This window comes from Engystomops pustulosus, chromosome 2, assembly GCF_040894005.1.
Source record: "Engystomops pustulosus chromosome 2, aEngPut4.maternal, whole genome shotgun sequence".
In the NCBI taxonomy this organism is placed as follows: domain Eukaryota; kingdom Metazoa; phylum Chordata; class Amphibia; order Anura; family Leptodactylidae; genus Engystomops; species Engystomops pustulosus.
In genome coordinates, this window is record NC_092412.1 from 31,858,379 (window position 1) to 31,875,782 (window position 17,404).

At 40.7% G+C, this 17,404-nt stretch overlaps 1 protein-coding gene across 2 annotated transcripts in view; it reads left to right on the forward strand.

Annotated features, from left to right (window-relative positions):
• CNTN5 (contactin 5) overlaps positions 1 to 17,404 on the forward strand; it is an 860,183-nt gene that overhangs the window by 747,481 nt on the left and 95,298 nt on the right. For both annotated transcript variants that reach the window (XM_072134178.1, XM_072134179.1), the window contains 2 exons: positions 4,144 to 4,271; positions 5,355 to 5,530. In XM_072134178.1, coding sequence (XP_071990279.1) covers positions 4,144 to 4,271; positions 5,355 to 5,530 — 304 coding nt within the window. The remainder of the gene's footprint in view (positions 1 to 4,143; positions 4,272 to 5,354; positions 5,531 to 17,404) is intronic.

Here is a 17,404-nt window from a genome sequence, read left to right on the forward strand (position 1 = left end):
TAAAGTGAATGCCGAGTTGCAGCCATAGAAAACCTACTGTGAAGCATGGGGGGGGCAACATCATGACGGGGGGCTGTTTCTCTGGAAAGGGACCAGGATGACTGATCCGTGTACATGAAAGAATAAATGGGCCATGTGTGTTGAGATTTTGAGTGCAAACCTCCACCACCAGCAAGGGCATTGAAGAGGAAACTTGGCTGGGTTTTTCAGCATGACAATGATCCCAAGCGAACCACCAGGGCAATGAAGGAGCAGCTTCTTAAGATGTATTTCAAGGTCCTGGAGTGGCCTAGCCAGTCTCCAGATCTCAACCTCATAGAAAACCTTTGGAGGGACTTGAAAGTCCATGCTACCCAGCGACAGCCCGAAAGCATCACTGCTCTAGAGGAGATCTGCGCCAACCTTGTGAAGACTTACAGAAAACCTCTGACACCTGTCATTACCAACAAAGGATATATAACAAAGTATTGAGATGAACTTTTGTTATTGACCAAATACTTCGTTTTCACTATTATTTGCAAATAAATTCTTTAACAAATAATTTTCTGGATTTTTTTTAACATTTTGTTGAAACTCTACCTATGATGTCTATTACAGGCCTCTCTTATCTCTTTAAGTGCAAGAATATTTTTTTTTTATCATTTTAATTTATCATATTAATTAATTCATAAAAATCTGCTAAGGTTTTGTTTATTCTTAAATTAAACCTTAATTGTCAAACACTAATTTTGTGGGGGGGAAACATTTTTTTCCAAGGTTAATGACAGTGCTAAACTAGTACAGCTTGGAATGTTTTTTGCCCTTCACGCAGAATGCACCATTTGTTAATAAGATCTGAAGCTCATTAACCTCTGGCAATGATATCCATGGTAACAATCCCCAAAAGAATGTTTTACATTCATAATTAACCCATCTCTACTTAATGTTATGGTCTTACTGAGGAGGGAAGAGGGATTCTGCAATATCTGTCTGTGGGGAGAAGTCAGATTATTTAGAAATTCCGTTTTTTTTTCAGTATTTTGGCTGATGAGTTGATACATTGTAATTTGCACTTTTAGGAACATCTTTTATTGGTCACTCTAGTATGAGCCTTTAGCTGGGAGTACATATCAGAGAAATGAGACTCTACGTATTCCACCTGCTTTGAATTTTAATCTGAAACACCAATTACTGAAGATGTTTTACAGTCTGCTACAAGATGGACATTAGATTAAAATTACAACCCTAAGAAACCTTCATTTTACAATATGCAGATCAGCCGAGAGGAGAGACTTTCTTCTTTAGAACATCCTCAGGTTATATGTGATAGAAGAATAATGCTATATATATGCACAGTCATGTGGAATAAACACTGGTTTTGAGTAGTAAAAATCCAGTGTCAGCAGCGGCAAAAGCAAACATAATTTTAGGGTGTGGAGAAAAAGATTTGGGTTTACATCTCCGTGAATCCTTTTTTCAATATGGGGGGGGGGTTCAATTGTTTGTTCTACATGAATTGGGGAGACATTAAAGTTGTCAAAGTTTTCTCTATCTATCTATCTATCTATCATAACAATTAAAGGCGTATGGGTGCCAAGTAAAAAAGAATTGTACTTACCCTGCTCCAACTATTTTGCACCAGTCCTTGAGCAACGACTCCTTCACCCCTTTTCTTAAGCACCGACTCCATTGCACCAGTTCTTGAGCACTAACTTTGCACCGATTCTTGAGCACTGGCTTTGTTGTACCAGTTCTTCATGAAGTCTTGGACCCTCTCCTTGGACTACGGGTCTACACTAGGACTTACATTACGAGTAACGTCTCGTGGTCAAAGTGCTCCAAGTCGTGGAGTTTGGGACCCCCAACACTTTAAAAACGGTGAAACTTTCAAATGGCACAATTATGTACATGATTATTACTACACTATAAAAGTATACAGTTATAATTAAACTGCTCACATTTTTAGAATTAACCTGTATATAAACTGGTTGACCTTAAAAGGGTTTTCCAGGAATGTGTGAAAACCTTGTGGGGACTGGGACTGAGGTGGCAAAAAAGAAAGAAATGTTACCTATCATTCTCTGGCTCTCGGTTGCCACTCTACTGTAGCATTTTGGCAGGGTAGGTACGAAGTTCAGAAGTCAAACCAGGCCAGAACTTCAGGGATTGGGGGTCATAGGACCCGCTTCAGCCAACAAGTGGCAATACAAATGACTACCCATGCCTCTCATTGACCCAAAAAGGAACCAAGACCACCACTTTGGGCCAGACACCAGTGCTGAAGGCTAGAAGTACTGGAGCAATGCAGGGACAGTAAAAGGGTAGATGAGATATGTTTGGGATTGGGGGTCACATCCTGCTCCATCCAATAAGGGGTAAAGTAGTAGTGCAAATGACAACCTTTGGTCTGGGAGTGCCTCTCATTGGTCAAAACAAGAACCAAGATGGGCCAGATGGGCCAGATGCCAGTGCTGAAGACTAGATGCAGTGGACCAATACAGGAACAATAGCAGTAAAGGTACAATAGGTTTTTTTTTGCCACTCCTATAATGACCCCAATGTGATTTTCCCGAATTCCTGGTTTCATTACGGTTTCATGACAATGGTTGCAGTAGAAATTGTTGTCTGTAACAAGATTTGAGATACTGAATGGGTCAACCTATCGGTAACTATGTTCTTGGAAGGAGTCAAGCCGTCCCACCCACGCTATAATCACTTCTCTACATATGCTACATTTATATGGAGACTGTTTATGTGCTGCTTTGGTAGTATGCATATGAAATTGTAACTTGTACATAACACTTTTGTTATAAATATCCACACGGATCAGGCAGAAGCTGCCACATATTTACATACATGAAAAACAACAAAATTATAATCTTATACCTGGCTCTCTTCAGGATGTGTAATCACATCTGTGTCGTCTTGAATGAAAATTGCTGTGAGTTTTGTAAATGGATATATCAATCAGCCGAGCAGTGTAATTAAAATGACAATCCCTTTAAAGACGGGTATTTACATGTGCTCATTAGCATATAAGAAGGCAAGATGCATCTTATTCATCAGGTGTCATGGATGATATCTACACTGGGGTTTTCAAGTAATTTAAGCAGAAGATTTTTCATAAAATCATACAATTTCTCAGAATTCCTATAGTAGGAAGACCTAATAGTGAAAGTCAGTACAGAGATGTCTTCTTTTATCTATTTGTACTCGTCGATATGTTTACAATTGACTTTACAGGGATAAATAGCAGTAGGTTGTTGTTGTATTTATTTTATTTCATCTTGAATACATTTTTTTATTAAATTTAAACATTTTATACAACACAGGAAGGAGATACTGTATTTATCAATTCATCTTCACCAGGTGTCCACCTGGCCAATCACAGACATGCCTAGTTGCCTGGGGAGGGGGAGGCTGTCTGATTGGCTTCTCTGAAGTCCATCACACAACACGTTCGGCTTATGAGAAGCTAGCAAACTGAGGGCACTGAACCTAAAGTTGAGTTGGGTTGAGTTTACTAATTTGAGTTAGGCCCAACCCTTATTCCAACCCTAACCCTAATGAAAAAATATGTAGAAAATCAAAGGAAAAGTTATGGGGACTTTTATTTAAAATAAAAGATCAGTGTTTCAAAGGACTAGAAGGGTTTTTACACCAATATCCAGGACAATTGGAACAACATTGGTTCGTCTGAAGCAAATTCGAAAAAAATTGATTCCGTCCCAGAAAATCATCAGGTTTGTACCGAATTTACGAATCAAACAATAGATTTATTTATCGCTAACTGAGACTAAACAATACCCGGTACTGCATTGTCCACCAGAGAAAGAGACGCCCTACCATTGGATTCATAAAATGGTTGTCAAACCCCCCATTAAATGGACACTTCTACAATTTTTTAAGGACCATTTTATCTTTCCTAAACGCCACTGTTCAAGACAGGGGGCTTTATCTACATCTAGAAAAAGAAGGTATTCACACCAACATAGACCAGGATTCCTTACTGTAAGAGCAGTGATGCTACAGAATCCAGGGTTCTGTATCCAGCTCATTGATCCATGACTGATCCATTTGAAATCATGAATATGTGTTTTTTTTTTTTTGCTATGTGTTTTACCTTGGTGACTCCAGATGTTTAAAATAACTCTCTTCTTCCAGGATAGCTGTTCTTCCAGATGGAAGTTTACGGATCCTAAATGCTTCCAAATCAGATGAAGGAAAATACACTTGCCGTGGGGAAAATGTGTTTGGCTCTGCAGAAATTACAACAGTTGTGTCTGTTACAGGTAACGACTTATCTGATTCCATAAATGTGTAATTAGAATGTTGTGTCTTTCTTATTATTGGGTTTAAATACACAGATATTTCTATTCCAAAGAGGAGATCATAAGAAATTCAAAATGTTTTTGAAGGCCACCAGTTGATCGTAAATCTTTTGTGTATGAAAGTCTTAGATATTTGGGTTTTAGATCTTTAGGTATTGTGGGTGATAATCATCTTCCAAGGAGCCTCGTAACACCTTATTCTTCTCTCCCCTTGCAACTACTTTTTGGAGATAGGAATTACTTACATAACTTTAGCTAATTTGGACTAAATAAAGATAGTTGTTACGTCTGTGTCTTTGTCTTAGTACTAGTAGGTTGAGGAAACACTGACTGTTCCTGTGACATCACTCGTCCGGTAGTGTGAACTAGGTACTAGTGGTTTGGTCGCAATGGTAAAGAAAAAGCGGTAGCACTCACCCGGTAACGTCCAAAATCTTTATTGTGCGGGGTGATGCAGAACACGGTCTATTTGAGGAAGCGATCTATAGCGTGAAACGGCCATTTTCAGCTTCCCCCTGGACCTCTGCTTTGATACAATAAAGATTTTGGATGCTACTGGGTGAGTTCCACCGCTGTTTCTTTACCTTTCGAGTTGCCTTGTCTGTTTTGCTTGAGCCCCCTGGGCTTCCTCCTTCTCCTGTTGTTGTGCGTGCCTACCTATCTCCGGGACTTCTGTTTCTCTCTTCAAATATCTACAGGTTTTGTGTCCAAGTGACTTTTTGGTTTCACTTTGGTTCTTCCCAAAGATGTCATCCAACTTTAGTCTGGCTTAAAATGTTTAATTTCTGGGTACACCAGATCACAGATTCTTTGTATTTCCCTCCATCATGAAGATCATAAATGACCAAATCCCCTTGATCACTCAGAATGTCCTAATACAGTATTTATGAGTTTGACCACCATTATTATGTCATCATTCAAAATGTTGAAGGTCTTCTGTTTCAATAGTGCTATTTCTGAATGATTTGTCTAGACACATTCTGGTAAAGGGTAGCACATACGACAAGACTGATCTAAGACACTTCTTTGTCCCTCTATCTGTAGAACCTACAAAGATAGAACTGACACCGAAGAGAACTGAACTGACAGTGGGGGAGAGTGTTGTTCTTAGCTGCAAGGCCATCCATGACCCTCTCCTTGATATCAGCTTCTTCTGGACATTAAATGAACAACCTGTTGATTTTGAGAAGGAAGATGGACATTTCGAAAGCATCAGAGCAGTAAGTAACTTCAGTTTCTTGATGGTCCGTAAAATGGGGACAGCATGACGGCAATATTCCTTGGACTGAATACCTGGACTCCTAGCCCCACAATCATTTATGATGCTAGGGGTCCCTGTAGTCCAGAGGTCCCCAACCACCGGTCCGTGGACCAGGACCGGGCCGTTGGAGTTTATCAGCCGGTCCGCGGCGCCGCTGACGGCTAGCTCCGCGGCCCTGCGCCTGGTCAGAGTTCGCTCTGTGTGGATTTATAATGTTTTCTGCCATGGCCGTGACAGCTCGCAGCTCCCGGCAGAGAACATTATGCAGGACGGGGTGGGGCGGGTGGGTGCAGGAAAACAAGCCCAGTGCTCCCACTGATTCAGGGAAACAAGCCCAGTGCTCCCACTGATTCAGGGAAACAAGCCTTGTGCTCCCACTCATTCTGAACCTATGGTAAGTTGAATTACATTCTCATTATAAATGTCATAATTATATGATAAGTATGCACTAAGCTCCACCCCTCCATAACCCCACCCCATATGACCAAAGCCCCGCCCCACCGGGCCATGGAAAACTGGTCTAGCTTAAAGCCGGTCCTTGGTGCAAAAAAGGTTGGAGACCTCTGCTGTAGTCCATTAAGTAATCAGGGACTCTTATAATCAACGATGAATACCATATAGATAAATATCATCTAGGCCTTAAAAAATGTACAGTCTGGTTCTATACTAAAGTCTAACTTCACCACACTTCATTTTATGAGATTGGTCATGGCTTGGAAGTGCCTGGAAAGAGCTGATAGAAATTCTCAGCAGATTGCAGAACTTTAAGTCGTGAAATTTGGTTTATCTAATCAAGGAAGCCAAATCAAGAAGAATGCTGCCCGATTTTAACTAAACAACCGGATTTGCAAACTTGTCACAGGTTCTACATAAGGAAAAGCGAGAATAAATCTGAACGTGCCTCCTGGAATAAAGTCAGCACATTAAATGTTCTAAGATACTATTTCAATACCGGGAGATTGATCCGTATGCATGCTAACCTATCATTTCCCACGCCAGGAGTAAGTGGAGAGCATTAAGATGGTGCATAAATTCTATATATTGCTCTTATCCCTGTGTATTTTATGCACATTTGCATTTATATTATACTATACTGGCGGATGCTCACTTAACCTTGAGTGAGCAATGGACATAATATAAGCTTTCACGGGACGACTTACCGAGAAGATAGGGAGCATGTCTGTGAGTTTTATGGTAATAGTGAATTGCCTCCTTACTAATGCACTGTGTCCTATGGATGCCTTTCATTTCAGATCATTTTGAGGAACACCCATTGCTTTTTACTTCACACTGCACTCTGTGGCAGAGGAGGAGACAATGTTTTTTCCCTTTACCTAGGCAAATATATATATGTAAACTTGGATTTCTGCTTTAACCCCTTATTGACTAGCTTGTTTTGGTCATAAATGTCCAACCACTTGATCTTCATCTTCCAAAAACAATACATTTTTCCATATGCCATCATCATAGCTTGTTTTTTATGGGTTGAGTTAATTTTTTAATGGCCTGTAATATGAGTTACACAGACTTTATTGGCTTTTTTTTATCCCCTTTTGGGTTTAACTGAGGAAAAAACGCCATTCTGAATTCATGGTTTAGTATGAATAACATACTGTGGCACAGAAGCCCTGAAATAATCACAAATGCTAGCACTTGCAAATATTTTCCTCTATCGGCTACCTTTACGGTGGAAGGGAATGAAGGGGGGCGTGGCTAGCTGGGGGTAGGCCTGACCAGCAGGGAGTGAGCGGGCACTGTCCCTGCACCTGCTCTCTTGCTTCAGCCGGCCAATTGTCATACGTAAAAATTCACCTGCTGCGTTTATTTCTATACCAGCCAGGGCCAGACATAGAAATTAATGCTATGCTTGCTTGACTGAAGCCTCTTGATGTATCCGCCTGTGCCGGAGCATCGTGGAGCTTGCGTCTGAGGTAGTCTGTAATAGAAAAGCAATATATACACAATATACTGCAATACAGTTATATTGAAGTATATTTTATCAGCAATCAGGAACCCTAGGGATCACCTAAGGGGCAAGAATTTTTTTAAGGTTATGGAAAAATATTTAAGATAAAATATTTAAATGGAAATATGCAACAGATCTTGCCTAGGAAAAGCCAGAAAGCTAAGGGATTCAGATTTAAGGGAGAAATGTGTGATTACTGGGGCTTCTATTAATGTCCTATGTCTGTTAAGTTCCACAGTGCCGTGGAAGTGAATTAAAGGGAACCTGCCATGAGGAATATGATGTTTACCTGGTGACAGGTACAATATCCTATGCTGATTTTAGCCTAGCATAGACTATTGGAACCGATCCCCAGCTAAAAACCACATGACTTTTGGATGTGGGAGGGACCCTCACTTCGTCATACCAACTCAAGAGGAAACACTGTGTAAATAAACACAAAACACTTTATTTTATGGTGTCAAATAGGCCACAGCTTTATTTAAATCACAAAACTAAAACAGTTGGGTGAATTGCTAGGAATGGGATTCACCTATACTGTGAGATCCCCAGCTGATTGACGTACAGCCCACCGGCCAGACAGCAATAAAGGGGTGGCACGCTCTGGCATGCCATTATAGCAGAGCCAGTCCACTTTAAGGGCACCAATGACCCTTGTGAAGATACCCACTCCTGTGCTTCACCACCGTGCCCGCCCCCGGATGATATTACCATTAAGACATCCTTCAGGCTGGCCACTTCCAAAGCTCAGCCTGTTCACCACCATGAGGTTTAACATCCTCTATTAGTTTAAAAGTAGTCCACCTGCAACTTCCACCCAACTCCTGCTATTCTTTATTACTTAAAAATTGACTCCCATTTATTTTTTAGAAGTATATGTTTCTATTCATGTATTTCTTTTTACATACTGTCAGACATTTTAAAGACTCGGCATTCATTTTACACAACTTTGTGTAGTGAAAACTAAAGTTTGGGTGGGGTTCATCCCTAAGCAAAGCACACAAAGATTTAGTGCTCGCTAGCACCACCTAGGGGAAGGTATCCACGTGAACACCTGGGCATTTTGTTTATGTGAAGACATCCAATGGTTCTACATTCCTTTGTGTGCCTGCATCCAATAGTGTTGCATTTCCATGGTCAACCCACCCAATAGTATTGCCCGCTTGTGTACTTGCACACCCCTTTGCAGAGTGTGTTATGACTTTCCATATAAGAGTTTCAGTGCTAAAAGAATAATGCAGTCTTGAGATAATCTTCAGTAAGGACAGTGTGTCTTTCCTGTTTTACTCCATTCCAAAGCTGGAAAACAGACTCATATAATTCGAAGCTCACCTTTGCAACGCGGACAAGGACGGTTTGAAAGCCTTGTGTATCCAAAGACCCTTACGGTCATCTCTGATACATTATTAACTTATGTCCGGGCAACCATAAAATCTGGCCAACCTCAAACTCACAAAGAGTTATCCCACAGCACTCAGAAGAGGAAAAACCCTAGAGGTGGAGGAAACCTCTAGGGAACCCATGGCTGAAGGATCGCCCTTTCTTTGGGCTTTATCTCATCGTAATGCAGTAAATAGCAATATTACATGGTACAAGATACACAATGTCAGGATCCAAAAAATAATGTACAATAAAGTTTCCTTAATTATACATAAAGTAGGTAAACAATGGTAGAGTAGTAATGGTACAGGGCGGGTGGGAGGAACATGTTTCTCCATGGTCTTCTGGTGAGAGAAAGAGGAAGAGAGACACAGGACAGGAAGTGAAAGGAGTGGTAGACCCTACATACTCTGACCCTAGAGTATGTAGATCCTAGACCCTACATACTCAAAGCAGAACCCACCTATATTAAATGAATACCACTACACAGCGTTATAGGTCCCCCCATGCCAAAGTAATGTCCCCCTTTGCTTATGGCTCCAGGGGTGTCTTTCTTGGTGACAGGTTTGCATTAAATGCATGTAAAACATGTATGTTACCTGCAGTAATTTCACATGGAGCATTAAAGAGGACATTTTGCCCCCCCCCCCCTTCCTTCTTGTGATCCCTGGGGTTCAATATGGATACCCATTGGATAACCATCCTTAATGACCAAGCCTATCTAACACATTGATTGAAGTAAAACTTGCTCACATCTGTAAGTAATACAGGCGGTCCCCTACTTAAGAACACCTGACTTACATACGACCCCTAGTTACAAACGGACCTCTGGATTTTGGTAATTTACTGTACTTTAGTCCTAGGCTACAATAAACAGCTATAACAGTTATCAATGGTGCCTGTAATTAATATTTATTGTTAATCCTGGTTCTTATGACAATCCAACATTTTTAAAATCCAATTGTCACAGAGACCAAAAAAACTTTGACTGGGGTTACAATAATAAAGTATACGGTTCTGACTTACATACAAACTCAACTTAAGAACAAACCTACAGAACCTATCTTGTATGTAACCCGGGGACTGCCTGTATTTGTCTTTTTAGGAGACAATTTAAATTCTAAATCTATATTTTGGGGGCATTTGACCACCCCTTTGTAATGATATGGTTACCCACAAGACAGAACCGGCTTGGTAGGATCCATAGTGGCACAGAGCACAGATTCCTGCACCTGCTTAGTAAAGTGAGATATAAAATGAGAAACTAATTTCTTGCAACATGTTTCCATAAAGAAAGCGAATGTGCATTTCTCAATTTATCAGCCCGTTCCATGAGAGATACAGATTGTTTGTTCTTTTATATAGATTTTTTTTATTAAGTCTCTTCTCAAAAAGTCATCTAAATTATACATCTCTTGACTTGCAGTTTTACTTTATTGGCTTTCTCTCAAGATTTCTAAAAGTCTGTTATTATAAAGTTTTGTCTGTCTATTTTTCAATTTACAAGGTGGAAAAAAAAAACCTATTCTGGCTCTCATTATCTTTGTTTCTTGCTGAGAATAAGAAAGAAATAGAAATGAACAGCAACATGTGCAGAGAACAGCCATAAGATTAAAATCAAAAGACCGGAGAAGTGACTAACACTGATTGTCGGGTGGCAGTGGCACCTGTCACGGGGTGGGATATAATAGGTGGTGAGTAAGTAGTCAGTTCTTGAAGGTGATGTGTTAGCAGCTGGAAAAATAGAAAAAAAACTGTATCTCATACAGTTTGATAAGACCAAATTATGTTATGGGATGTTCTCAGCATGCAGTGGTTAGTGCCTACCCAAAGTGGAACTACCAGCAAGTAAACTTTGGTTTCTGGTATACAGGCGGTGCCTGGGTTACGTACAGCATAGGTTCTGTAGGTTTGTTCTTAAGTTGAATTTGTATGTAACTCGGAACACTATAGTTTATAACCCCACACAAAATTTTTTTGGTCTCTGTGACAATTGGATTTTAAAAATGTTGGGTTGTCATAAGAACCAGGATTAACAATAAAGCTTCATTACAGACACCTGTGATAACTGTTATAGCTGATCATTGTAGTCTAGGGCTAAAATACAGTAAATTGCAAATATTTAGAGGGCCATTTGTAACTAGGGGTCGTATGTAAGTTGGATGTTCATAAGGAGGGGACCGCCTGTAAATGTGTCAGATAGTTGCTTCATGGGCTCACCAGATAAAATCATTCTGGGTGCCCCCCTTCCATCCTCAAAAACATATCCTAGTACAGGTATTAAAAAATATGCAAATGAGACTGATGGGCTCATTTTAACATCTATGAAACCTGGAGCCCCTCAGGCTCATTTACATAATGTTTAAAGACTTTTTAATGTAAAAACTAAGGCGTATAGATCTAAAAGAAGAGCAGATCTTGCCAGAGGAGGCACACACCAGTATGTCAGTGGACTTGGTTTATAATCCTTGTTCCAGCTGGTAGATTTTCTTTAAAGGACATTTACCACCAGGATGAAGGACTGTAAACCAAGTACACTGACATACTGGTGTGCACTCCCTCTGGCAGGATCTGCTCTTCTTATATCTTCTTATTCCCTGGTTTAAAAAAAAAAAAAAGACCCACACAAGGTTACCATAATAGGGTTAGTCTTACCCTATATCAGTGATGGGGAACCTTTTAGAGGCCGAGTGCCCAAACTGCAACCCAAAACCCCCCTCATTTACCGCGAGGTGCCAACCAAAAAGTAAAGCAACTTTCAATCAGATTGGCCTACTGAGGACAGCAACACAGTAGAAAGATGGAAAATTTTCATCATTTTAGCTTCTTTCCAGTGTCCCTCAGTACACAGAGAATCGGGGGACCAGCTGAAGGTCCTCCAAAGATAATTCGGCCCCGTCTACTCATTCTCCCTCTTCCTACAGTCCCAATTAACGAAGTAAGTATCAAAATATGACTGAAAGCAGCAACTTTTAAGTTGCTTGGAACTGCAGGAAGAATCTTTGAGTCCTCTCTGGTGTGCTGGGGCGAATGCCCGGGTGCCCACAGAAAGGACTTTGAGTGCCGCCTCTGGCACCCGTGCCATAGGTTCGCCACCACTGCCCTGTATGTTACCTTTATACTTGCTACTGCTGCTTTTTCAGCCCTTGGAAGGGTCAGCTTTCTAGTCTAACTGTTTCTAACCCTTTACAATATTTTATGTTAACCCCAACCACATCTCTTTTCTCACAAGCAGTAATTGTGCTACCTCTTAGACTACAATGGTTAAAAAGAAACCATCTGACATGTTTTTTGGGGGGAATCAATGTACAGGTTTCAAAAGTCATGTAGAAAGTACACCACTCATTAGTTAATGCAACACTAGTGATCAAAGCTACTCCTGTGTTTTTACCCAGAAGTAACCAAGCTGGAAAAAAAATCATGACCAAATTGCTTCTTTGTGGAATTTTTTTTAATACATCTTGAAATATTATATACTATGATTAGAGCTGAGACGGACAATGTGCTGAATGACCCCCACATATTGCCAGATTGGCAGACGAACAGCCATTCTGGTAAATTGATGCCCATAGCAAGTAGCCATGGCTATGATTGAACAAGGGGACTTCCCCATGGCAAACATAGCCATGGCTGCTTGCCAGGGGCATCAATTTGCCGTATTGGCTTCTTGCTCGCCAATTAGGCAATATGTCCGGGTCACGAGGCCAAACCTGAACAAACAAGAATAGCAGGTCCTCTTCTGTGAAATATGGATCAGACTAGAACATGGTATTTTTGTTGGATTGGCCACCGCAATTAATTTGTTATGTTGTTATGTGTCAAATACAAATAAAATACATAACTGATATCCATTTTCAAATGAATAACGGAGAACAGAGAGAAAGTAAAGAGCAGTAGTTACAGTAATTGAGACACGAGAAGTGGAGTAGACCAATAGACCGTGAGAAGAGCTGTGACCATAATCATGACACAGATAGTTCTACCGGCCTAGAAAATGTGCCCATTGTAAATTGAGCTTCTCTCAATTTTCAACCAAAGCATATACATAATACTTAACAAGTTGGCTTTGATCCCTTTCCAGTCATTCCGAATTCTCATAAATATTTGCTATGGATCCATCAATCCTTTGGCCAAATTCCTCTTCTTCATTATGAGCATCTTCTTCTTTTTTTTCCCCAAGTATCTGAGTCTCCTTATAGTAAGTTCACAAGCAAACTTGTCTTCCGCCCAGGCAGTTGTTCTTCATCGTAAAGTTATTTGATCTCTTTGACTATGTAGTTAACAACTCCAACATTTGTACTTTCTTTTTAGTGTTTTGAAGTCCATTTCTCATGGGCTTGGACTTAGTAATGTCCAGACAACAGAGAACATTGAGTATGAAGTATTAAAGGGACTTCTTCGGCTTCAGAACATAATTCCGAGAATCTGCTTGTTTTTATTCTTTTCTCAAAGACCATCTCCGCCTTACATTCACCTCTCCTGTTTTCACTGTTGAAAGCTTTTTCTTCTTTTTCCTTTCCGTCGTCTTGAGGGGTACATTTAAGGTAATCTTCAGTAGACAGAAAACTTAAAGTAACTTTGTTGGCTTCTTGGTAATTGAGATAAAACCCTTAGGTCTACGCCATGTAATCTCCACATACAAACATGGCATTTATTCAGCTAGTAAAGTTGTAATTTACAGGGACTTCTCTTTGAAATTGCTCGATAAGTGAGGAAGTTCACTACTATGGTTGTTTTGATCTAACCGGCGGAAGATATAATTGGATAGAAGCCTGGATATGAATGTAGAATTGCAAAAATATCCAACCTTAAAATACCTCATACCTGTACATACAACAAAAGTATAAAACATATAGTGATATGTTGTTTTATAACATACTATTACCATATAGGTGCCCCAACCTCGTATCCTATTCCACTGAGATTCCCATAGATGAAAATAGTCCCCATCCCAAGTCCCAGTGCACATGGGTGACTACTATAGAACTCAAAGTGAAAGACTATTGTAGTAAATGTGGTCTTCTCACTGGTGGATACATAAGTAAATTATCCGCCCATTTCTGGTCCATAGCTATGGTCTATGAGATTGTGATGAGAGTAGAGGCTTAACATTTAATTTAGCTACCATATACATACATTTCTTTAATTGGATAGTATTAAAAAATATTCACCTGTGCAAAGATCATTTCCAATAAATGTAGCCATGGTGTCCCTTAAAAATAAGATTTTTGTCCTTGGATGTGACCACCACTGATTTCACAAAAAAAAAAAAGCTTTCTTGTGGTAATAAACACTAATTCCAAGTGGTCAGGTGGGGCTCAATAGAGCATACCTGGCCCCCGCTGCCAGTGTGAAGGGGTGGTTGTATCCAAGGACTGCAATTTCATTTCTAAGGGACATATTAGCTACATTTTTGGGAAATTATCTTCACACATGTACTTTTTTTAACATGCAGTTAAAGAAATGTTTATATTTGGCAAATTTAATACATTTAATATGAATACCCCTTTAAGTCTCTGGACTGTATACCCAGCTGTACACAAAAAGAGAGGCCTCTTAACTTGTAAAGTTTCTATGTTTTCTTGAGGATGTTACTCAACTCAAAATTTGCTCCATTGGTCTTAATCCTCTGCTCCAGCTATATCTTCTGTTTTTAGTACCTGCTTTGCTGGATCTGGTTCTGGCTCTGTTGAGCCTATTGTCTCAGGCTGCAAGCCTACAGCCCTTATTTTATTATTGGTCTTGGCTGCTTCTGTTGCCTTTTAACTCTCCCTAACATTCACCTTAGCTTCATTCTAGTTAACATTCCTGACTCTCGCTCTTGACCCTTAGGAATTATAACCTTATGTCTGTGGATTGACTCTTTTTGTTCAATTGTTTCCTTTCTCCTCACTACTATTTCATCCATTTTGCCATTGCTGGAAGAGAGATGGCCTAACCCTAAGATGACTAACTTATGTGCATATCGGCGGCCTTTCCTAACTATACTTATAGACCAATATTAATAGGATTTCTGACCCCAAGTTCAGGGACCTATTCATATGATAGGTCAATCATAGTTGATCAGTACAGGTAGGACACCCTTTGCACCATCTGATATACTCTTCACTGGATGAACAGAGTCTTTCCATAATATAGCTGTTGTCGCTTCTCAATTTATTCCATGTTCCATCCATTTCTACGGGAGTGGCACCTGAAGTGAGAAGGAACAAGCACTACGCTTCAGTGTGTTCTTCCATCTCTACCTGTATTGTAAATAAGATGATCGGCAGGGGTGCCAGTTGTTGTACCACCAATACAGATTAGCTATTAATTACGGGGACTAATTTCAAGTTTGTAAGTGCTAGATCAACATTACATTTGGATTAGCAGATCCCATCTCTGCCACTGAAGCAAACATAAACCCAATGGGGCTCATTTACTAAGGGTCCAAATGCCGCACTTTTGTTGGGTTTCCCAAATATTTTCGTTTTGCGCTGAATTGTCCCGGAATTTTGGCGCATGCGCCGGCTTGCAAGCGACAGAAATCCTGTCGGACAACCCGACGGACATCCCGACGGATTCGGACAAACTGACGATTTTTGTCGCAAGATCAAGCACTCACATGCACCAGGAAGAAGCAGGTGAACTCCGGCGGACCTCGACGCAGCAGCGACACATGCAGGAACTCGGACGCACGATCTTAGTGAATCGCACCGGATCCGAATCCTCGTCGGACAATGCACCCCAGGATCGCGACAGGACCAGGTAAGTAAATCTACCCCAATATGTTTTTAAAGTTCTGTTACGCATATCTGACAAGTTATGAGGAAAAAAAAATCCAAATATGTTCAACTTTTTTGGCATTGCAAGAATAGTAAGACACGATATTACATCCCATAAATAGAAGTTAAATAAAGCAGCGGATTTCAGCTCCCAGATATGTCATTACAAAACGGGCAGATGGGCTTTGTTGAATATTTTTGGAATCGAAAATGAGCAAGATAGGAGGATTTTAATCATTGAGTAGAACATATTCAGGTTATGTAGAAGCATGCCAGAGGCAGGCAAGGTAGTAAAAAATGAAATGGCTGGAAAATGTTCAGATTGTAAAAATATACATTACACATAAAGGATTTAATTATTTTACTATAAATTTAAACTTTGAATCAGAGACAGAATTTGTAGGTTTAGTCATACAATGTTCATCATGAATATATTCATGTACAGGAGTGGAAAAGATAGGATAGAGACTAAGTGAAGGGTCCAAATATCATAGATTTTTTTTTAGTTATTTTTAATATAATGTCCTACACTAAGTGCAGGTAGCACCTGACTTAAAGGAAATCAAGCATTTCCAAAACAAAAAATCTAAGGATACTGATCCCCAACTCCTCTTCATTTCGATCCCGGCGCTGTCCTTCGCTGATCTTGTCACACCCGGCCTACCTAGTTACTACCTAATAAGCAACACTGAGGGGCACATTTACTTACCCGGCCCATTCGCGATCCAGCGGCGCGTTCTCTGCACAGGATTCGGGTCCGGCTGGGATTTAAGATGGTAGTTCCTCCACCGTCCACCAGGTGGCGCTGCAGCGCCGAAAATAATCTTAACGCCCCGGAATGCACCATCCCATAGAAGGTGAAGGTGAGCGCTCCCCAAGCGACACATTTTCGGTTTTTAAATGCGGCGGTTTTTCCGAATACGTCGGGTTTTCGTTCGGCCACGCCCCCCGATTTCTGTCGCGCGCATGCCGGCCCCGATGCGCCACAATCCGATCGCGTGCGCCAAAAACCCGGGGCAATTCATGTACAAGCGGCGCAAATCGGAAATATTCGGGTAACACGTCGGGAAAACGCGAATCGGGCCCTTAGTAAATGACCCCCTGAGAGTCAAAATGTCCGGCACTCCAGGGTGCTAATTATGCGAGCCCCTCCCTCTACCCTGCTGAGAGCAGAGGAGGGGGAGGTGATGTTACGCAGGAGGTTGCGAAGACGTGCATAATTAGCAGCCCAGAGTGGCGGACATCTTGACCAAGCGCTCCGTGCTGCTTTTTTTAACTTTCTTTCCTGGGTGATCCCCGTTTTGTTTTTTTGTTTTTGAAATGGTCGATTTCCTTTAGGGACACCCAACTTACAGAAGATCCCTAGTTACAATCAGACCTCTCTGCTCACTGTGTTTCTGATGAAGTTCACTAGATGGTGGTAATTTACTGAAGTTTAGCCCCAGACTGCAATGGACAACATATGAGAATTGTGTCTGCCATGAAGCCTTATTGTTAATCCTGGACCAGGGGCCATTATCATTCCAAATTCTAAAACTCAGTCCCCAGCCCAAAACGTCATAGCTAAACCACACAGCCCAAACCATAATATGCAGATCTTAAACTAAATCCCAGACTCGGACTCTAAAACAAAACTAGCACAAACCATAATATTCAGATTTGCACAAGCCAAAATATTAAAATTTCAGACTAAACCCCAGACTCAGACCCCAGAACAAAACTT